The 21,500-nt window shown below is 39.6% G+C and overlaps 1 protein-coding gene across 2 annotated transcripts in view; it reads left to right on the plus strand.

Annotated features, from left to right (window-relative positions):
• ralbp1 (ralA binding protein 1) overlaps positions 1-18,729 on the plus strand; it is a 74,818-nt gene extending 56,089 nt beyond the window's left edge. For both annotated transcript variants that reach the window (XM_060906215.1, XM_060906216.1), the window contains 4 exons: positions 5,152-5,262; positions 5,481-5,602; positions 12,445-12,565; positions 17,806-18,729. In XM_060906215.1, the coding sequence (XP_060762198.1) occupies positions 5,152-5,262; positions 5,481-5,602; positions 12,445-12,565; positions 17,806-18,138 (687 nt within the window). In that variant the 3' untranslated portion in view covers positions 18,139-18,729. The remainder of the gene's footprint in view (positions 1-5,151; positions 5,263-5,480; positions 5,603-12,444; positions 12,566-17,805) is intronic.
• The last annotated feature ends 2,771 nt before the right edge of the window (positions 18,730-21,500 follow it).

A 21,500-nucleotide genomic window follows, 5' to 3' on the forward strand; every position in this document is an offset into this window, starting at 1 on the left:
TATACCGTGCCACAGACCTGAAAACATCGACTTCCTGTTTACCGACTGAATGTATTTACGAAACATACGGGGTGGATTTTGACGCTATTTCAAATTGACAGTTTACCAGGATGCTGTGTGAAATCCCTGGGGAGAGACACTGCTCTTTACTTACTTGTTTCAGGGTTAATTATTTGTTGAAGTCAGCATTCATAAAAAGTCTCCTATTCCTTCGATTGCTTGCAATCTGATATAAGCGAGACGGAGAGGATACGCAAGTGAGCAGTAGCGCACAGTTGATCTTGTTTTTATATCCTGTTCAACCACTAACAGGAAAAGTAATGCGACTGGATTCCATTACACACAATTTAACACTGAAATTGTGCCGTGTCATGCCGTAATGGAATGGGCGTCTTCGCTTTTCTCCAAACGCTCGTTTTAATCACAGCTCTCTAGCAAACAGAGGGTGGAGTTGAAGAAAAGATACTAAAATAGTCAGTCAAGATGTAATCGATTAGCCAACAGCCTTTTTTGTGCGGGTGTTCGCTGCAAGATGCAGCCCTCGGCGGCTGCCCATACACTACCGTTCAAAAGTTTGGGGTCACTTTGAAATGTCCTTATTTTTGAAAGAAAAGCACTGTTCTTTTCAATGAAGATCACTTTAAACTAATCAGAAATCCACTCTATACATTGCTAATGTGGTAAATGACTATTCTAGCTGCAAATGTCTGGTTTTTGGTGCAATATCTCCATAGGTGTATAGAGGCCCATTTCCAGCAACTCTCACTCCAGTGTTCTAATGGTACAATGTGTTTGCTCATTGCCTCAGAAGGCTAATGGATGATTAGAAAACCCTTGTACAATCATGTTAGCACAGCTGAAAACAGTTGAGCTCTTTAGAGAAGCTATAAAACTGACCTTCCTTTGAGCAGATTGAGTTTCTGGAGCATCACATTTGTGGGGTCGATTAAATGCTCAAAATGGCCAGAAAAATGTCTTGACTATATTTTCTGTTCATTTTACAACTTATGGTGGGAAATAAAAGTGTGACTTTTCATGGAAAACGCAGAATTGTCTGGGTGACCCCAAACTTTTGAACGGTTGTGTGTGTGTATGTATATATGTGTGTGTGTGTGTGTATGTGTGTATGTGTATATATATATATATATATATATATATATATATATATATATATATATATATATATGAGAGAGAGTAAATAAACATGAACTTATTTATAAATCAAATCTCATTATTCAGTATTAAAGAAAATGTTCTGATAGTAACACTAAAGTTGCCCTTGTCTCAGTTAGTTCCTTTTTCAACTACGAGGACAGAGGGTACACGTTCTGACCGATTTCTTTCTTTCTTTCTTTCTTTCTTTCTTTCTTTCACCTTCTTTCTTTCTTTCTTTCTTTCTTTCTTTCTTTCTTTCTTTCTTTCTTTCACCTTCTTTCTTTCTTTTCTTTCACTTTCTTTTCTTTCACCTTTCTTTCTTTCTTTGCTTTCACCTTCTTTCACCTTTCTTTCTTTCTTTTCTTTCACTTTCTTTTCTTTCACCTTTCTTTCTTTCTTTCTTTCTTTCTTTCTTTCTTTCTTTCTTTCTTTCTTTCTTTCTTTGCTTTCACCTTCTTTCACCTTTCTTTCTTTCTTTTCTTTCACTTTCTTTTCTTTCTTTTTCTTTCACCTTTCTTTCTTTCTTTCTTTCTTTCTTTCTTTCTTTCTTTCACCTTTCTTTCTTTCTTTCACCTTTCTTTCTTTCTTTGCTTTCACCTTCTTTCACCTTTCTTTCTTTCTTTCTTTCTTTCTTTCTTTCTTTCTTTCTTTCTTTCACCTTTCTTTCACTTTCTTTTTCTTTCACCTTTCTTTCTTTCTTTCTTTCTTTCTTTCTTTCTTTCTTTCACCTTTCTTTCTTTCTTTCTTTGCTTTCACCTTCTTTCACCTTTCTTTTCTTTCACTTTCTTTCTTTCTTTCTTTCTTTCTTTCTTTCTTTCTTTCTTTCACCTTTCTTTCTTTCTTTCTTTGCTTTCACCTTCTTTCACCTTTCTTTTCTTTCACTTTCTTTCTTTCTTTCTTTCTTTCTTTCTTTTTCTTTCACCTTCTTTCACCTTTCTTTCTTTCTTTCTTTCACCTTTCTTTCTTTCTTTCTTTCTTTCTTTCTTTCTTTCTTTCTTTCTTTGCTTTCACCTTCTTTCACCTTTCTTTCTTTCTTTTCTTTCACTTTCTTTTCTTTCACCTTTCTTTCTTTTTCTTTCTTTCTTTCTTTCTTTCTTTCTTTCACCTTCTTTCACCTTTCTTTCTTTCTTTCTTTCTTTCTTTCTTTCTTTCTTTCTTTCTTTCTTTCTTTCACCTTTCTTTCTTTCACCTTTCTTTCTTTCTTTCTTTCTTTGCTTTCACCTTTCTTTCTTTCTTTCTTTCTTTCTTTCTTTCTTTCTTTCTTTGCTTTCACCTTCTTTCACCTTTCTTTCTTTATTTTCTTTTCTTTCTTTCTTTCTTTCTTTCTTTCTTTCTTTCTTTCTTTCTTTCTTTCTTTCTTTCTTTCTTTCTTTCACCTTTCTTTCACCTTTCTTTCTTTCTTTCTTTCTTTCTTTCTTTCACCTTTCTTTCTTTGCTTTCACCTTCTTTCACCTTTCTTTCTTTCTTTCTTTCTTTCTTTCTTTCTTTCACCTTTCTTTCACTTTCTTTTTCTTTCACCTTTCTTTCACCTTTCTTTCTTTCTTTCTTTCTTTCTTTCTTTCTTTCTTTCTTTCACCTTTCTTTCTTTCTTTCTTTGCTTTCACCTTCTTTCACCTTTCTTTTTTCTCTTTCTTTCTTTCTTTCTTTCTTTTTCTTTCACCTTCTTTCACCTTTCTTTCTTTCTTTCTTTCTTTCTTTCTTTCTTTCTTTCACCTTCTTTCTTTCACCTTTCTTTCTTTCTTTCTTTCTTTCTTTCTTTCTTTCACCTTCTTTCACCTTTCTTTCTTTCTTTCTTTCTTTCTTTCTTTCTTTCACCTTTCTTTCTTTCTTTCTTTCTTTCTTTGCTTTCACCTTCTTTCACCTTTCTTTCTTTCTTTTTTTTCACTTTCTTTTCTTTCACCTTTCTTTCTTTCTTTCACCTTCTTTCACCTTTCTTTCTTTCTTTCTTTCTTTCTTTCTTTCTTTCTTTCTTTCACCTTCTTTCACCTTTCTTTCTTTCTTTCTTTCTTTTTTCTTTCACCTTCTTTCACCTTTCTTTCTTTCTTTGCTTTCACCTTCTTTCACCTTTCTTTTCTTTCACTTTCTTTCACTTTCTTTTCTTTCTTTCTTTCTTTCTTTCTTTCTTTCTTTCTTTCTTTCTTTCTTTCTTTCTTTTTCTTTGCTTTCACCTTCTTTCACCTTTCTTTCTTTTCTTTCTTTCTTTTCTTTCTTTCTTTCTTTCTTTCTTTCTTTCTTTCACCTTTCTTTCTTTCTTTCTTTCTTTCTTTCTTTGCTTTCACCTTCTTTCACCTTTCTTTCTTTCTTTTCTTTCACTTTCTTTTCTTTCACCTTTCTTTCTTTCTTTCTTTCTTTCTTTCTTTCTTTCTTTCTTTCTTTCTTTCTTTCTTTCTTTCACCTTCTTTCACCTTTCTTTCTTTCACCTTTCTTTCTTTCTTTCTTTCTTTCTTTCTTTCTTTCTTTCACCTTCTTTCACCTTTCTTTCTTTCTTTCTTTCTTTCTTTCTTTCTTTCTTTGCTTTCACCTTCTTTCTTTCTTTCTTTCTTTCTTTCTTTCTTTCTTTTTCTTTCACCTTCTTTCACCTTTCTTTCTTTCTTTGCTTTCACCTTCTTTCACCTTTCTTTTCTTTCACTTTCTTTCACTTTCTTTTCTTTCTTTCTTTCTTTCTTTCTTTCTTTCTTTTTCTTTGCTTTCACCTTCTTTCACCTTTCTTTCTTTCTTTCTTTCTTTCTTTCTTTCTTTCTTTCTTTCTTTCACTTTCTTTTTCTTTCACCTTCTTTCTTTCACCTTTCTTTCTTTCTTTCTTTCTTTCTTTCTTTCTTTCTTTCTTTCTTTCTTTTCTTTCACTTTCTTTTCTTTCACCTTTCTTTCTTTCTTTCTTTCTTTCACCTTCTTTCACCTTTCTTTCTTTCTTTTCTTTCACTTTCTTTTCTTTCACCTTTCTTTCTTTCTTTCTTTCTTTCTTTCTTTCTTTCTTTCTTTCACCTTCTTTCACCTTTCTTTCTTTCTTTCTTTCTTTCTTTCTTTCTTTCACCTTTCTTTCTTTCTTTCTTTCTTTCTTTCTTTCTTTCTTTCTTTCTTTCACCTTTCTTTCTTTCTTTCTTTCTTTCTTTCTTTCTTTCTTTCTTTTTCTTTCACCTTCTTTCACCTTTCTTTCTTTCTTTGCTTTCACCTTCTTTCACCTTTCTTTTCTTTCACTTTCTTTCACTTTCTTTTCTTTCTTTCTTTCTTTCTTTCTTTCTTTCTTTCTTTCTTTTTCTTTGCTTTCACCTTCTTTCACCTTTCTTTTCTTTCACTTTCTTTCACTTTCTTTCTTTCTTTCTTTCTTTCTTTCTTTCTTTCTTTTTCTTTGCTTTCACCTTCTTTCACCTTTCTTTTCTTTCACTTTCTTTCACTTTCTTTTCTTTCTTTCTTTCTTTCTTTCTTTCTTTCTTTCTTTCTTTCTTTCTTTGCTTTCACCTTCTTTCACCTTTCTTTCTTTCTTTTCTTTCACTTTCTTTCTTTCTTTCTTTCTTTCTTTCTTTCTTTCTTTCTTTCTTTCTTTCTTTCACCTTTCTTTCTTTCTTTGCTTTCACCTTCTTTCACCTTTCTTTCTTTCTTTCTTTCTTTCTTTCTTTCTTTCTTTCTTTCTTTCTTTCTTTCTTTCTTTCTTTCACCTTTCTTTCTTTCTTTGCTTTCACCTTCTTTCACCTTTCTTTCTTTCTTTCTTTCTTTCTTTCTTTCTTTCTTTCTTTCTTTCTTTCTTTCTTTCTTTCTTTCTTTCTTTCACCTTTCTTTCACTTTCTTTTTCTTTCACCTTCTTTCTTTCACCTTTCTTTCTTTCTTTGCTTTCACCTTCTTTCACCTTTCTTTTCTTTCACTTTCTTTCTTTCTTTCTTTCTTTCTTTCTTTGCTTTCACCTTCTTTCACCTTTCTTTCTTTCACTTTCTTTCACCTTCTTTCTTTCACCTTTCTTTCTTTCTTTCTTTCTTTGATGTCTCTTTTTACACACACATGCAGGAGTGTGAGAGTAAGATAGCACAAGAGATCGCCAGCCTGTCTAAAGAAGACGTGTCCAAAGAGGAGATGTCTGAGAATGAAGAGGAGGTCCTTAACATTCTCCTGGCTCAGGTGAGACCAAAGCGATCTGCTGGATTCAGAGAAACTCAGGTTACATTTCCTGACTGTATGAGGGACAATGAGTTTTCAGGAACTAATGGATGTAAGCTATAGATGTCCCGTTGATCCAGGGCTTCTCATTTTGCTTTTAAATTACAGTAGAGTGCTATCTATTTCCAGCTCAAACAGACTAAACGTGCAGGAGTAAAACACTCATGTCTCTCTCGTAGGAGAACGAGATCCTGACCGAGCAGGAGGAGCTGATTGCTTTGGAGCAGGTCCTGCGCAGGCAGATCGCCACGGAGAAGGAGGAGATCGAACGACTGCGTGCTGAGATTGCTGACATACAGAGGTCAGAGTTAACAGGTTCTCTTTTCAGCGGGGTAATATATTACGAGTCTTAACACCCCGGTTTAATTTTACTACACTGTCAGTAGTATAGCATGTAATTTGTTGTCACATGTTTGCGGTCATGAATCAGGGAACTGAAAACGTCAGTGCCAAATCAAATTAAAGCAATCGTTTCACTGTGACTGTGTGTAAAAATAAATAAATAAAATCATACATCATGATTCAAATGGTTCCAAGCCTCAGCATCTGAATACTAGACAAAATATATATGAAGGCATTGTCCATAACAAATATTATTTTCGCGGTCCTGTTTCCATCAAATCCTGCGCTCTGATTGGCTGGCGAGCAGGTCCATATCCTACGGTACGGACCCCGGTTACGGACCTCTGGTGACTTGCTCGTTCACAACGACAACAAACATAGTAGCATTTTTTTGTCAACATTTATCTTCTTTTATAAGATTTATTTATAAGATTATCAAAAATCTTATAAATTTTTGCCAGCATTTCTCAGGAGAATAGCATTAATTTTACATCATGGATAGCGATAACGACAGTCTTCACAGCGAAAGCGAGTTTTACTACCCTGAGGAAGAAGAAATAAAAGAAAACTTTTCAGGAGAAAGCCGAAAACCTCTAATTTGCTAACGCCGAGCAAAAACATGGCTGAATCCTGAATGACTCCTATTTGTATAAATAGGGGACTACATAGGTGGTAAAATGTAGTTTTTTTCCTGCCATGGAAGTGCACTTGTATACCGAGGAGGAAGCCATTTGCATTACAGCCGTGAATGAGGATTCAAAATGGCGGCTCGGCTCGGTTTTCCCTTTCGGGCGCTCTCGTTTTCTGTTAGAATTTGGTAAAGAAAAAAATAAATATATTATTTACCAGCTTAAGGTTGGTCCGTATGGTGAATTACCGTGACCTTGGCCTTGAATACTGACTGAGGCCCTCTTTCAAGACCTCGGTCACGGTATTTCACCATACGGACCTCCCAGCTGGTAAATAACATATATATTACGAATAATTTCACTAAATGAAAAGAAACATCTTAAAATCTTATAACGTAGTGTTTTATACATGTGTTTATGTAAAGGTGTATTGCTAGAATTTGGACACGGTGAACTACAAAAACGGTACCCCCACCCCCGGTTTTTATTTATTTATTTATTTATTTATTTTTTAAATCCCCTGCCCAAAGAAGCTGGGTGGGGAATGTAGAAACGGGTTCCGTCCGTCCGGTCACGTTTTCGTTTCCAGGTCATATCTTTAAAACTACTGAAGATATCTTCATGAAACTTTTGTATACATATCAAGCAACATGTGAACTGGTGCCTTTTGCTAGTCTGGCTAATGCGACTTCAAAGCTCTGCGAGCATTTGGTCTGGCAAAGATATTAAGCCCAACCGTTTCCCAAAGTGCGTGGTTGACCCGCCTCCCTGAAATGCCTCAGTTTGCTACTGGTCGAAGCCAGAAAAGGCTGTGACGAAGCTTAAACCAATCACATCACTCTTTCCTCTGACGTATGTGACGCGACGGGGCTAACTGGTAGATTAAACTCTTACCGAAGCCGGTCGGGAGCAAGGCGAAAACGGCCTTCCTTTCAATAAATACCTCCAGGGCTGCTCTTTGCTCTGTTTTCAATGAGAACTTGCTCCATGTTCGTAATGTTTCTAGTGAATGAAGCGCTTCCGGCATAGATTCTGTAAACAATCTATGGCTTCCGGTCGCAGTTCTACTACGTCAGTGCCTTGAACACGCCTCTACCCAGGGCCGTTGGAGATGCTCAAAGTTGATTGGCTCCCAATTTTTCGGGAGCTTGGAAGAGCTGGAGATAGCTTGCTTGGCCAGACTAAGCTCGCAACAGGCCCTCGTGTTGCATCACGCTTAGGATGGGCGGGCCCAGGCTAGCCTTTTGCTATTTTTTGGGGGGGGAAAAAAAAAGTATTTTTCACATTTTTACATAAATAGATTTTGACTTAGTTTCTAAGAGCAATGTTCGTTTCCGGAGCGCATATCCAAAACTATTCATGATATGTGGTTGGTAGAAGAGAGCAACTGGACTTGCTTGAAGATTCTTGAAAACGTTTCGCCTCTCATCCGAAAGGCTTCCTCAGTTCTGTCTGACTAATAGGGAGTATCCAGTATTTATCCTCTCATGGATCATCATAGAATCCAAATCAGAATGCTGATGGCTGCATTGTAGGTGGCTGATGAAAGATGTCTTAGACACCCACCTCTGTTCAATGATGGTCGTTCCAGGTTGACAAAAATGAACGAACCTCTCTGGCTAAGATGTCTGCCAGTTTTCTGGAAGTCCTCTCATACTCCCGCACCAGTCGAAGGGAACTCATCCCAAAGTGCGTAGAAACATATCTGTGAAGAATCTCAGTCATCCAGGTACATAGTAACCACAGATTACTATGTACCTGGATGACTGAGATTCTTCACAGATATATTCATGATATGGATTTGAAACTTGATATACAGGTTAACAAGGTGATGTAGACGTGTCTTTTCATACTAAGAAATTTGAGAAATTTTTCATGTTTCCATGGAAACAATTTCAGACTTAGTCTTTCAGATTAGTCTTAGAGGTAGGTTTTGTTTCCGGAGCAGAACTTGAAAACTATGAGCGGTACGGTCTTGAAAGTTGGTATATGCTCAGCGGTCTCAAAAGTAGCCGGTCACCGGCGGCAAATCGACGGCTATGGCTTGTTATGCCGCCGGCTATTGTCAGTCGAGTCACAAAATTTAATATTAAATATTTCTGACAGCAAAAAAAGTTGTGAACGTAAATTACATCCACTATGTCATGTATGTCCGTTGCCGCGTCAACTGTGTTTACATCCTCGACACGAGTGCAGCCATTACTGCCGCCTGTGTTGCCAGATTGCGCGTTTTCCCGCCCAATTTGGGCAGTTTTAAGTGCATTTTGGCGGGTTTTGAACATATTTTGGGCTGTAAAACGTCAGCAGTATCTGGCAACATATTATTTTACTTAATACAAGAAATTAATGGATGCCAACGTTTTTGCCAAAATGGTATTTTATTTTCCATTGTTTAGGCAGCTTCAGCATCATACTGTGAGATTCTGTTCAAATTGTTTTTTTCTTCTATGAAGCCTGAGCCATTTATTTTATTAGTTTATAATTATTGTTTAATTTAGTCTTCAGGAGAGACTGCCTGCACACAGTACTAGTATTAATAGTTTTTTTTTTTCTTACATGAAAGCTGAGGCATTTATATTATATTTTAAGGTAACTTCATGTCGTGCTGTGAGGTTCTCTGCACTTTAACTTTTGAACCAACAGGTGCATTTGGATAAGTAAAGCCTATTTTTCTGCATTTTTGTAGTCCTGGTAATCTTTTATATTGGTAAAGTTGTTTATAGGACCATTTCTCAGTGTCTGTTTTTTTAATCAATAGTTTTTCAGTAATAACTTAATATTTAACATATCACTCAATTTTAAACAACCGCGAACGTACGTTCACCGCGCCTCCCCCATAGTCTCCAAAATTTCTGTGGGAAACACTGGTGTGCGTAACAATGCTAATCAAGCTTAAGCTAGACGACCCGCCTCAAATACCCGTCCCGGGTAAATGTTATCCCAATTTTAGATGGCCTGTTCCAAACCATCCCGCCCCATGAAAAATTCATACTTGCATCTATCTATCTATCTATCTATCTATCTATCTATCTATCTATCTATCTATCTATCTATCTATCTATCTATCTATCTATCTATATATATATATATATATATATATATATCCCTGCACGCTTTGCGTGCATTATGTCTGCCGCTGGCAGACATTTTACCATTTTGCACCCTGCTGTAAATTATTTGTATCCTGCTATTCTCCCAAACTTTGAAGCCCCTGTATGCTGGGTGTGATTTGCCCCCCTCTGGTTTTTATCTCTGCTGAAAAAAAATCCTCGGGGACAACCCCGTCAATAAAACAAACAAACCAAAAAAAAAGTTGACATGACAGGCATGTTGTGAGACAGTTTTCTATGGTCTACATTGCACTCACTTTCAAAATGACCCGAAGTGGCAGCTTTGATGTTCACGAACGTCCCCAGCAAATAGATACATTGTAGATAATAACAATATCTTTGCGTTCTATGCAGGGATGCAAACAGCGCGCCTTTTAGCGGATGCCGCCTTTTTCATGGCCGATTTTTTTTTTTTTTAGGGGGGGCGTTGGAGTGTCTGATTATAGTTTCAAAGTAAATTCTGTATTAAAATTACTAAATAAGCAAATCCGTTACAGTCCATGAAACAGGAAGTATAAGGATGAGAAAAAAACAGTTTAAATCGGAAAGCTGGGCACATTGTGAACTGCGCCATCAGAGCAAACTTCATTTAGTATTCATGTATTTTAGTGATTTTCGAGTCACTGTCCATTTAATCCGGAGGGAGAGAAACATCACAGCAACACGACAAGCAATGCGAACTTTGTTGTGTTAGTGTTCGTGTATTTAGTCAGAGAGATAGGAAGATGAATTTACTATCTCTGGTTTAGTGTTCGTTTTCATTTAGTGTTATTCATCTGATATCATCGGATGATGTTATTGAGCTGTTAGCCTATTGTTACCTTAATTTTGTGACGTTTCATGATTAAAAAAAAACATCCCCCCTTCTGTTTTTTTGACAAATCGCACCCTGGGTATATGTGTTGATTAAGTAATGTATATGTGCCTTTTGATACTAAGAAATGTGAGATTTTATTTTTTAGCTCACCTGGACCAAAGGTCCGGTGGGTTTATTATGCCATGTAAAGAGGTCGGGCTGGTTTCCTGCAGCAGAACTTGAAAAATGTGACAAATAATATCTTGAAACTTGGTATATAGGGCGGGGGATATAAATGACACTGTCGTCTTGTTTGACCCCACTCTCTCGACACCCATGTACACACAGCTAAGCCCCCCCAGGAGCGACAGTGGCAGAGTAGCTAGCTTGACAAATGTCCGTCATCTTATTCTTGCAAGTCAGATATGACCATACTAGCAAAAAAACACACACGTTGCCACACCAGATATTTTATTTTTTGCAGCAGTCATTGATCCAAGTTTATCAGTTTCTAATAAATAATGATTGGATTGGCTGTCCAGGAAGAATGTAGCTAATACTGTGTCCAACTTCATGATCAACAGGTTTCTCGATCTAGGAAAAGCAGCTTCCACATTTTGTTCTTGTTCTATATTTCTTTTGGCATCTTTATTTATTTGCACATCGACTAGTGAGCATGCTTTTTTGCCCATATCAGTGTTATCTAGCTACATTGGCTGTTTAGCACTGGATTTCTCTGTTTCCATCTCTAAGCAGTAAAATGAGGGTAACGTGACCACTGGACGTGTGGCAGTAACATGACTGAGAAGAGGGATATAAACAGAACCAAAGAGTCCAAACTCTGTTTTTATAATTCTTTCCCTCAGAAATATCATGCACTTACTTAAGGCCAATTTATGCTGACAACGCAGTCCTCGCAGATAGCGTCGCAGATAGCATCTGCGTAGCCCCCCCACCTTCGCAGACGCTCTGCGCGCACCTCCCAAAAATTGTGACCACCGCAGAAGCCTCGCAGACAGCGTCGCAGACAAGAGGGCTCTGATTGGTCCACTCTACATCCGCTGTACACGCACTTCTGCTTCCCTACTTTCCTGGTTTGGTTTGTTTTCACGACCGCCATTTTTAAAAACACGAGCGAAGATGGAGCAGCACGAAGAGCGGTTGATCGAGGAAGTGAGGAAGTACGTACATCTATACGACTCCAGTTCTAGTCATTATAAGTAACCGGAGGATAAACACTCCACTAACCACACCCACCAACTACTCCTAGCGATTTCGCGACTTCGCGCCCCCTTGCGTTGTGGCGGTGAATAACATCGCGCACGCCTATTACTCCCTGCTCAACGATAAATTACAACTGTCTGCGAAAAGCTATCTGCGAAAGCCTTGTCGCAAGAGCATGCAGAGGCCCTTAGATTGCATTAATTCAACAAATAAGTGTGTGTTTGGGTCCCCCCCCCCTTTCCTCCCTCCCTCCCTGTGCCCTGGATATTCCCAGGTTTTGTCATGGTAAGAAGCAAAAAGGGAAGGATGGATGGATAAATATTGGCCATTGCATCTGCTAATGTCATGTGGTAGCCTGGGCCCGCCCATCCTAAGCGTGACGCAACACGAAGGCCTGGCCAGGCAAGCTATCTACAGCTCTTCCAAGCTCCCGAAAAATTGGGAACCAATCAACTTTGAGCATCTCCAACGGCCCTGGGTAGAGGCGTGCTCAAGGCACTGACGTAGTAGAACTGCGACCGGAAGCCATAGATTGTTTACAGAATCTATGCCGGAAGCGCTTCATTCACGCTTCCGCATCTATTACGCATAGATGCTGTATTGAAAGCATTCAATGGGAAGTTCTCATTGAAAACGGAGCAAAGAGCAGCCCTGGAGGTATTTATTGAAAGGAAGGACGTTTTCGCCTTGCTCCCGACCGGCTTCGGTAAGAGTTTAATCTACCAGTTAGCCCCGTCGCATCACATACGTCAGAGGAAAGAGTGATGTGATTGGTTTAAGCTTCGTCACAGCCTTTTCTGGCTTCGACCAGTAGCAAACTGAGGCGTTTCAGGGAGGCGGGTCAACCACGGGCTCTGGGAAACGGTTGGGCTTAATATCTTGGCCAGACCAATAGCTCGTAGAGCTTTGTCACGTTAGCCAGACTAGTCATGTGGTACTTTTTAGGGCAAGTAATTTAGGTTCAGTTGAAATAAGAATGTTGGGAAACTCTGGTTTAACTAACATATCTTTCTCCTGCACGTGTATACACGCGTGCGCACAGCCGGCAGCAGGGCCGAAGTGAGACGGAAGAGTACTCGTCAGACAGCGAGAGTGAGAGCGAGGACGAGGAGGAGCTGCAGATTATTCTGGAAGATCTACAAAAGCAGAATGAGGAGCTGGAGGTGAGAGAATGAGGGAGATACGGTAATGAATATAAATAAATATTACAAAGTGGCACAAAGATATGAAGTTTATCTTTGAGTGGTGAACATAGTTTGAGTGAGTGAAAGATTTTTCAACACAAGAAGACAAACTTCACATCTTCATGCCACTGTGCTTTTTATTTATATGGAATAAAAACATGCATTCTGTTCCCTTCTAGCGGGTTTCATTCATTTGGTTTGATAGCATGCAATATTGTTGTTATATCGCTTATCCTACATGTATTCTGCTACTCTACCCAGTGTAGAATGCGCATGAAACGTTACAATATTGCATGTTGTCAAGACAACATGTCACACGTCGGAGATATAAAACTTCCACGCTAGCGAGCGATTGTGACAATTTGTAAACAAACATGGCCGCCAGGCTTGCGTCTATAAACGGAAGATTTTGAGAGAATTTTGGCTGCCAAGTCGCGCCGTTGTGTGTAACGGTCAGTGTTGATTTTATAAGTAAGTAAATTACATGGAAATGAATCCTTAAGTATGAGTGAAAAATACTGTGGTGAGCATGCATGGAAGAAGAGTCTGGAGATGGAAATCTTATGGCGTATTCACACCTACGTTGTTTGGTCCGGACCAAACGAACCAAATTTCCCTTGGTCCGGACCTTTTGGGTTGGTCTGAATACAAACCACCGAACTCTGGTCCGGACCAAACAAGCGGACCGAGACCGAGCTGCAAGGTCGGACTCGGTCCGGACCAAAGGAACCCTGGTGCGGACCTTTTGGAGGTGTGAAAACAGACCGGACCTAATCCGACAGTTTTGCTTTTTTGTACCTCGGGAGTGTCTGTCGTTTGTCGAGCATTATGGGAAACAGAGTCTTGACACTCCACCGCAAAGTGTAAACACTGTTTCGGTTGTCAAGGGAACCTTACAACAGTCGTTCAGTCATTCAGACCAGCGGTAGGCTAGACTACAGAGTACAAAAAATGAGTAGGGGGCAAACGTGGGCCGAGGAAGAAACGCGTCCCCTTGTGGATATATGGGCAGATGTCCACATATCTGTGCTTTTGGAGAGAACACACAAAAATGGCGACGTGTTTGCTGTATTCAGTGAGAAAATGAAGGAGAAGGGGTTCACGCGCTCCCCAGAACAATGTCGGCTAAAAGTGAAGAAACTCCGTCAGACCTACATTAAAATCAGGGACATTCTTTCAAAAAGTGGCGGTACTAGCGACGCAAAAAAGAAATTCATCTATTACGATGGATAAGGCGAATATCCCGACACATACCTCCTCCGTCTTGCGTGAAGAGCCAGAACTGTCACATGATGTGCACTCATCAGCGCTATCCTCCGTAGCCGCCTTGCCCTTTGAAGTCGTCATTAATAAATTACTTGTACAACAGCATAGTAATCGCACAATTGTGAAAACAGTAAAAACTGGAAAAAACGTATAGCTTTGATGACATTAAAAAGAATAACAGCACGGAAAGCCTCCATGACTACTTTTGAACTTAACGCTTTGTGCGTGTCGTCTCTGACCAATAGCTGGACGACCTCAGGGCGCGTGGCTTTGTTGACAGATTTTGGTCCGCTTACTAAAATGTACAGTGTGAAAGCGAACCGCACCAAAATGAAAAAATAAAAAAAACATTTGGTTCGGACCAAAGCAAGTGAACTATCGAACTATCCTGGTCTGAATACACCCTTAGTTTCTCGGTTGTTAGCCTGTGCTAGGAGCTCTCGGTAGCACTGGCTTGACTGCGCTAGTGTTGGCCTTCGCTAACGCTATTGATGAAGGTAACTGGACCCGCGCTAACAGCACTGAGTTGCGGGTAAGCTAGCGTTGGCATTTGAGAATGCTGATATGAAGAGTGTGTATGTATAATTAAATAATATTGGCTGGCTTTTCTTTTCATGGTCTGTCAGATATATTCTGTTCAGCTAGCATGATATTGAACTCGTCTTCGACTCATTCAATATCATGCTAGTTAGATGGACTATATCTGATAGACAACGAAAAAAAGCCAGCCAATATTATTTAATTATATAAACACATCCACCAAAAATAAAAACAACACACATTAATCAAACGAATTTTAATTTTGAATCGGTTTGCCATTTTGACAACGCGCATCAACTCCGCAGGACAATACTGGGAGTGACGTCATCGGTATCCTCACGAGTGGAGATATTGGAAAATATGGTACTCGGTGATCCCAGATGTAGTTTGTATGAAAAATAAAAGTGGTGTATTTCCCACTCGTGTCTGTATAATTAATAAAATCTATCTATCTTATTTATTTATTTAAAGGAAAAGGCAACTTTTGTACAAAACCAGGTGTGTAATAGGAGAAAAACATGTACGTAATCAATTCCGTTAATTATTTCCATTATATATCGAACATGAAAAAATATTTTTAACTTTGAAATCATGAATTGACACAGAGGAGTCGAAGTTGGAGGAGGCAGCCATTTTGAGATTGTGGGCAACTATAAACCAATCAGAATCTTTCGTTAATGCGCCTCCCTCTGATCTGTGATGTCACTGGGCCCATGAAAACAGTGTTTACAAGCAGATCACTGTGATTAGGAGTCCCGGCGGGTGGCTTGTATTCGATTCGTTTATATCCCGACCTTGTCAGCTGTCCGATTTATGTTCATGGACCCGGTAAGCTGGTAAATAATATTTATTTATTTTTTTCTTTACCAAATTCTAACAGAAAACGAGAGCGCCCGAAAGGGAAAACCGAGCCGAGCCGCTTCGCGCATGCGCAGTAGGCTTGGTAGGACAAATCCAAATAGGAGTCATTCAGGACTCAGCCATGTTTTTGCTCCGTGTTTTTACTCAACCAAAGTTATACAGTATTATGAGCTTTAAGTTGCATAAATAAAACCATTTGGTGAAACTTTGAAGAAGCGATTGTACTGGTTTTTTACCTTATTACCATGAAACACTGAAGAGTTCTTTTCAGTGGTGGGTCGCATGACGTCACGCAGTAGATCAATATGGCGGAACGCATCTTCGCTGAGCTCAGCGCAAGCCCATATTATTAAAAGTTAAAAGATACTGTTATGCGGTCTGTTCTTTCTCTATAAATTCCATGATCGATTACTTTATATATTTATCTATCTATTTGTGGTGATTTTGTACAAAAGTTGCCTTTTCCTTTAAAGGAGTACGCCACCCCCAGGTGAAATTGAGTCAGTCCCTAGAGTTGGATGAGTGAGCCAAAGCGTTTTGTAGCCGACCCAGCCATTGTCCTGATCTAGAAACGCCCCGGTTAGCTTTAGCTTAGCGTAGTCGCTGTAATCCGGCGTGTCCAGCTAGCATGTCGTTGCAAAAGTGAATCAAATAACTCAAGATTTTTTATAATTATTTCTCATGACCTGTACATTCACATCGAGTACACATATCAATGCAAATTAACACGAAGGGATTTACTAGACCAATTTATATCTGGAACTATTTTCGGCCACAGCACAGGCAAAGCACCGCTGCAGGCGCAAAGACACCACGCAGCACCTGAAAACCCTCAACTTCTGTCAATACACCAGCGTGACTTCTAAGTTCTCTGCTACTAGGCTGACACTGACAGGTGTGCTTTCTCGAGTTGTAATGGCGATGAATATGGAAGATTACACGACAGACGAAGATGATGACTTCGACTACCAAGATCCAAGACCCTACCTTTTCGAACCCGAGTTCGAAATGTGAGTCGGACTAACGGGACGTTTCAGTTATAACGTTGGCAATGTATAACCCAAGGAAGGAGGGATAGAAATTATACGTACAGGCATGGATGATGAACTCTGTTCTGCCTCTGTACTGAAAATGGATGGAACGGCCGTATCCTTCAGATGTAGCAACACCTTTCTCGTAGCATACTGCATTTTTTTTCTTCGTAGTCCTCCGGTTTGAAATGCTCATCGCAAACACGATATTGATTGATTTTATCCACTGGTGGTGTTGCAGGAATGCCGAGGGCTGCAAGCCAAAGATTTCTTCGTTCCACTGGTTTTGGAATTCTGTGAAACATTATGTTCGTGTACGTCCTCTGCTTGTTATTGCAGCCCTTCACACAGCAAATAACCATTTTTCCTCAGTAGATGTGAAACTAACTTCAAACTACTTGCGTAACAACCTTACTACAACTTCTTCTCTTCTCCTCTTACCGCAACTACATGCTGGTAACACTGGTGTATTGACGGAAGTTGTGGTGCTGCGTGGTGTCTTTGCGCCTGCAGCGGTGCTTTGCCTGTGCTGTGGCCGAAAATGGTTCCAGATTAGCCTGGGCCCGCCCATCCTAAGCGTGACGCAACACAAGGGCCTGTTCCGAGCTTAGTCTGGCCAGGCAGGCTATCTACAGCATTTCCAAGCTCCTGAAAAATCGGGAACCAATCAACTTTGAGCATCTCCAACGGCCCTGGGTAGAGGCGTGTTCAAGGCACTGACGTAGTAGAACTGTGACCGGAAGCCATAGATTGTTTACAGCGGTAGATGCTGTATTGAAAGCATTCAACGGGAAGTTCTCATTGAAAACGGAGCAAAGAGCAGCTTTGGAGGTATTTATTGAAAGGAAGGACGTTTTCGCCTTGCTCCCGACCGGCTCTGGTAAGAGTTTAATCTACCAGTTACTCAAGCAGTTTCCGTCGCGTCACATACGTCAGAGGAAAGAGTGATGTGATTTGGTTTAAGCTTCGTCACAGCCTTTTCTGGCTTCGACCAGTAGCAAACTGAGGCATTTCAGGGAGGCGGGTCAACCACGGGCTCTGGGAAACGGTTTGGCTTAATAGCTTGGCCAGACCAAATGCTCGGAGAGCTTTGAAGTCACGTTAGCCAGGCTAGTTCCAGATATAAATTGGTCTAGTAAATCCCTTCATATTAATTTGCATTGATATGTGTACTCGATGTGAATGTACAGGTCATGAGAAATAATTATAAAAAATCTTGAGTTATTTGATTCACTTTTGCAACGACAATGGTAGCTGGACACGCCGGATTACAGCGACTACGCTAAGCTAAAGCTAACCGGGGCGTTTCTAGATCAGAGCAATGGCTGGGTCGGCTACAAAACGCTTTGGCTCACTCATCCAACTGCAGGGACTGACTCAATTTCACCTGGGGGTGGCGTACTCCTTTTAATGTTTGATATGATGTTGAGCCCAAAAAGTATTTATCAATAATAATCAGTTTAAAACATTATCAGACATGTACTTTATTCAATAATAGGATTTTGCGGTTTCTCTCTGCAGAACAAGAACACTCATCTAAATCAGGCCATCCACGAGGAGCAAGAGGCTATTTTGGAACTCCGCGTTCAGCTCCGCCTCCTTCAGAGCCAAAAGCTGCAGCAGGAGCACACAGCTCCTCCCACAGTGGAGCAGGCCCCACCCACACAGCCCAGCCCAGAGGAGCGATCCAGAAGCGATGAGCCGATCAAACGGAACATACCCGTCTCCATGGCAACCCCCGGCGATGCCAGTGTCGCTGCTTCAACAGCTCCAGCCAATGGGAAGCCAGGAAAGGACACTTTAAAAGCTTCACCTAGTAAAACGTACACTGTTAATCAAAATCTACCGATATAGATCAAACACATGATATATGATATGATATGATTGGCGTCTGTCGTGTTGGGGACAGTGAGGTGACTGTAGTTTCAAAAACTAAATTAATATATCTATAATAAGAGCTTCACCAATAATTTGGTTAGGATTTAATTTCATTCAAACCTAGGCAATACTGATTTTTTTTTTTTTTTTTTTTTTGTCGTTCTTCAAATAATTTTGGGAAAGTATTAACATTAATGCCAGAAAACGGGATAAAAAAAATATTGGTCTCTTCATTTCTTGACAGATTTTTTTTTTTTTTTTTTTTTTTTGAGGGGTCCAGACCCAGGATTAAGATCTAAGAAGTCCTTCGGGTTATTTCCAAAGGTGTGTGCACGCGTCTGTGTGTGAGAATGATAAAACCTCTGTGCCATAGGTGAATGACTACAACAGGATCAAAGTTTTACACTGAAGAAATAAAACTGATCAGACGATGAAGTGCAGATGCTCTTATTTTATATATTTACATTTATTTAAGTATCGGTTCTTTTGATTATGAAATAAAGTGCAACTGTACAATGCATAGCTATCTGGCAATAAACACCTGATGGTCACATTGTCGACATGCTATTTAGGTTTAAAAAAGGTTTTGTATTGTGTTTACAAAGTCTTTTTTTATATACACTTTTGTGTTTCAAAATATGTTGACCTAATCAAAATTGTTGGCAGTAATTCATCATGCAATTATTTGATAGCACTACAAGGGTATTATTATTATTGTCGTCCAAGTTGTCTTTCTTATTGATTATTTGAGATTGCTTTGAGAGGAAGTAATGACTCCAAATTTATAACACAGTATGTGTTCCACGGGAACGTAGAGCATGTTGTCCTCCTCTTCATATGACCCTTCCATTAAGCACTATATATAATCTGTGTTTCCTCTTTCTATTTTGTGTGTGTGTGTGTGGTTTCTCCTCCTCTCTCTTCCCTCCACTCCCCTCCCCTCCCCTCCCCTCATGTTGTCAGAACTAGGAAGTCATCTTAAATTTATAATTTCTGTTCCATTCCTGGTTCTCTTACGATGTTTAGCGAAGATGAAGCTCTCATACCTTCTCACTGTTAGTTTTTCATGCTCTTGATATGCTTTTTGTAGCCCCTTGTCTTTACTAGGAGACGGATGCTACAAAATGTAATAAATGTTATGTCTGAAAAAAGTATTCCGGTTATTGTAATGTAAATATCATGACCCAGGTTGGGTGAAGGGTTTCATAGTAACCTATCAAGAAAACAACTGTTGCTTCATAAAGAATGGAGACCCTGTCATGTTCTGACCACAGGCTTACACTGACTGGTTATTTAAAGTGAAGGGCAGGAAGCTTACATTAGCTCACTCTTAAATAATTACTCTTTATAACCGTGGTGAGCAGAAAAGCATCTCGGAGCATGTTGAACCTTGATCAGGGCTGTGAAGGATCCGCGGAATTCCGCGAATTTGGCCGCCAAAAATATCATTTTAGTAAATCATCTAATTTTGCAATAAAAATGGGGGGGGGGGAGGTTTCTTTTGCGACAATGACAGACCGGTTTACGGCATTTGCGCCATGCTTACAAACCACGGCGCGAATCTTGTGCTCTTTAAACAGAGGAATTCCAGCGTTATGGACGTGACACTTGAACTCAAAATGGCAACAAATGACCCAGTGCATGTTTTATTGTCTCCCAGTATTTAAACAGGTGTTGCATATTTTAAGGCCGTACCATACTGGAGAAGTGATAGAACAAGAACAATTCCCATAGTACATCTAGGGCATGCCAGAAAACGCCAATAAAAGATGCGTTATGGATGTGACAGAAAAAGTATCACTTTTCTTGGGTGACTGTACATTTTTATCAAACTCTGTGAAATTGTAAACCTAATGTCGAAATGGAGATATCCGTTTGATAGAGGGGTCTAAGGTGAATATTAAAAAATCTTTGTTTAAAATATTTTGTATTTCATGCAGAGTTTCGGAAGGAAAAGTCAGCGTTATGGATGTGACGCGTCTGAAATAGACATGGCATATGTTTAGAAAATCAGCAATTTAACCACCATAACCCTTTGAAAAACTCTCTAAATATCAGCTAAAACTATCAAAGTTCTTAAATAATATTTAGGATGGCTATTGTTTTGCTGTTTTGTGGATTTTAGCATACATTTCTGTGGCTTGTGGCAATAATATAGAATTGTACATGATCAAAGTTGATTTTAGCTTGGGTTTTACATTATAAGAAAGAAAGAAAGACTGACAGTGACATATTAGGTTGGTTACAAATTGGTTCAACTTATTCACATCTGTAAAATACAGGCCTAGGTGATATCTCTGGGAGTGGTTTTGATGTATTATATGTTGCTTTATTTTTGCATGGTGAGGTTGACATTTACGTGGAATTGCCCAACACGCTTTCGATATCAACGGTTTTGAAAAGGACAATTTCGCGGTATGTTCGTGTCACGGAGGGACATCGTTCAGAGGGAGGACGGTGAGACCGACGATGTCAAAAACATTTGACAAGGAAAACGGCATCAAAAAACCATGGAACTGGCGATGGCTGGAGTTTAAAGGGATAGTTCGGGATTTTTGACATGAATCTGTATGGCATCCCCATCAATAGTGTCGTGCAAACACACTGACTTACCCCTGACAGCATCCTGTGAGTCCAGTTTTGGTCCAGTTTTGGTCCAGACGAAAGTAGTCTGGCAAGTTTGTTGGGGTCACGAAAGTAAAACGTTTTTCGTCTCAAAACGGTACGTGTTCAAAAGAGTGATATATTTGCATCACAAAACCATTGCCAAATAAAAAGTCAGACCTCGAAATCGCTTGGCACTATTTTCTCTCCCTTCTTATCACTGCGCGCTGCCGCCAGGTGACAGCCACGGCTGTTTCATTCATTGTTTACTGCTAGCAAAGTTAGCGACAACATGTCTGACTACGACAGCGACGTTGAAAACATTGACTTCATCTCACAGCCAAAGGGATATCTTTATGAACCCGAATATACAGATGAAGAAATTCGCCAGATGGAGTTAGAACGGGCAAAGAGAGAAAGGGTGGACAGAGAAGTGGAAGAAGGTGAAGCTGGAGCTGCAGCTTGTTAGCGCCGCTGATCTGAACTCCTAATCACTGCCAAACAATGGGAAAGGTGTTGATTCCTGCGCAGATGTCAACATGACAGCGCACAGTGATACCGAGGGAGACAAAATATAGCGCCAAATAATTGCGAGGTCTGACTTTTTATTTGGCAACGGTTTTGTGATGCAAATATATCACTCTTTTGAACACATACTGTTTTGAGACGAAAAACGTTTTACTTTCGTGACCCCAACAAACTTGCCGGACTACTTTCGTCTGGACAAGAACTGG

The sequence above is a fragment of the Neoarius graeffei genome, chromosome 23 (genome assembly GCF_027579695.1).
Source record: "Neoarius graeffei isolate fNeoGra1 chromosome 23, fNeoGra1.pri, whole genome shotgun sequence".
Classification (NCBI taxonomy): domain Eukaryota; kingdom Metazoa; phylum Chordata; class Actinopteri; order Siluriformes; family Ariidae; genus Neoarius; species Neoarius graeffei.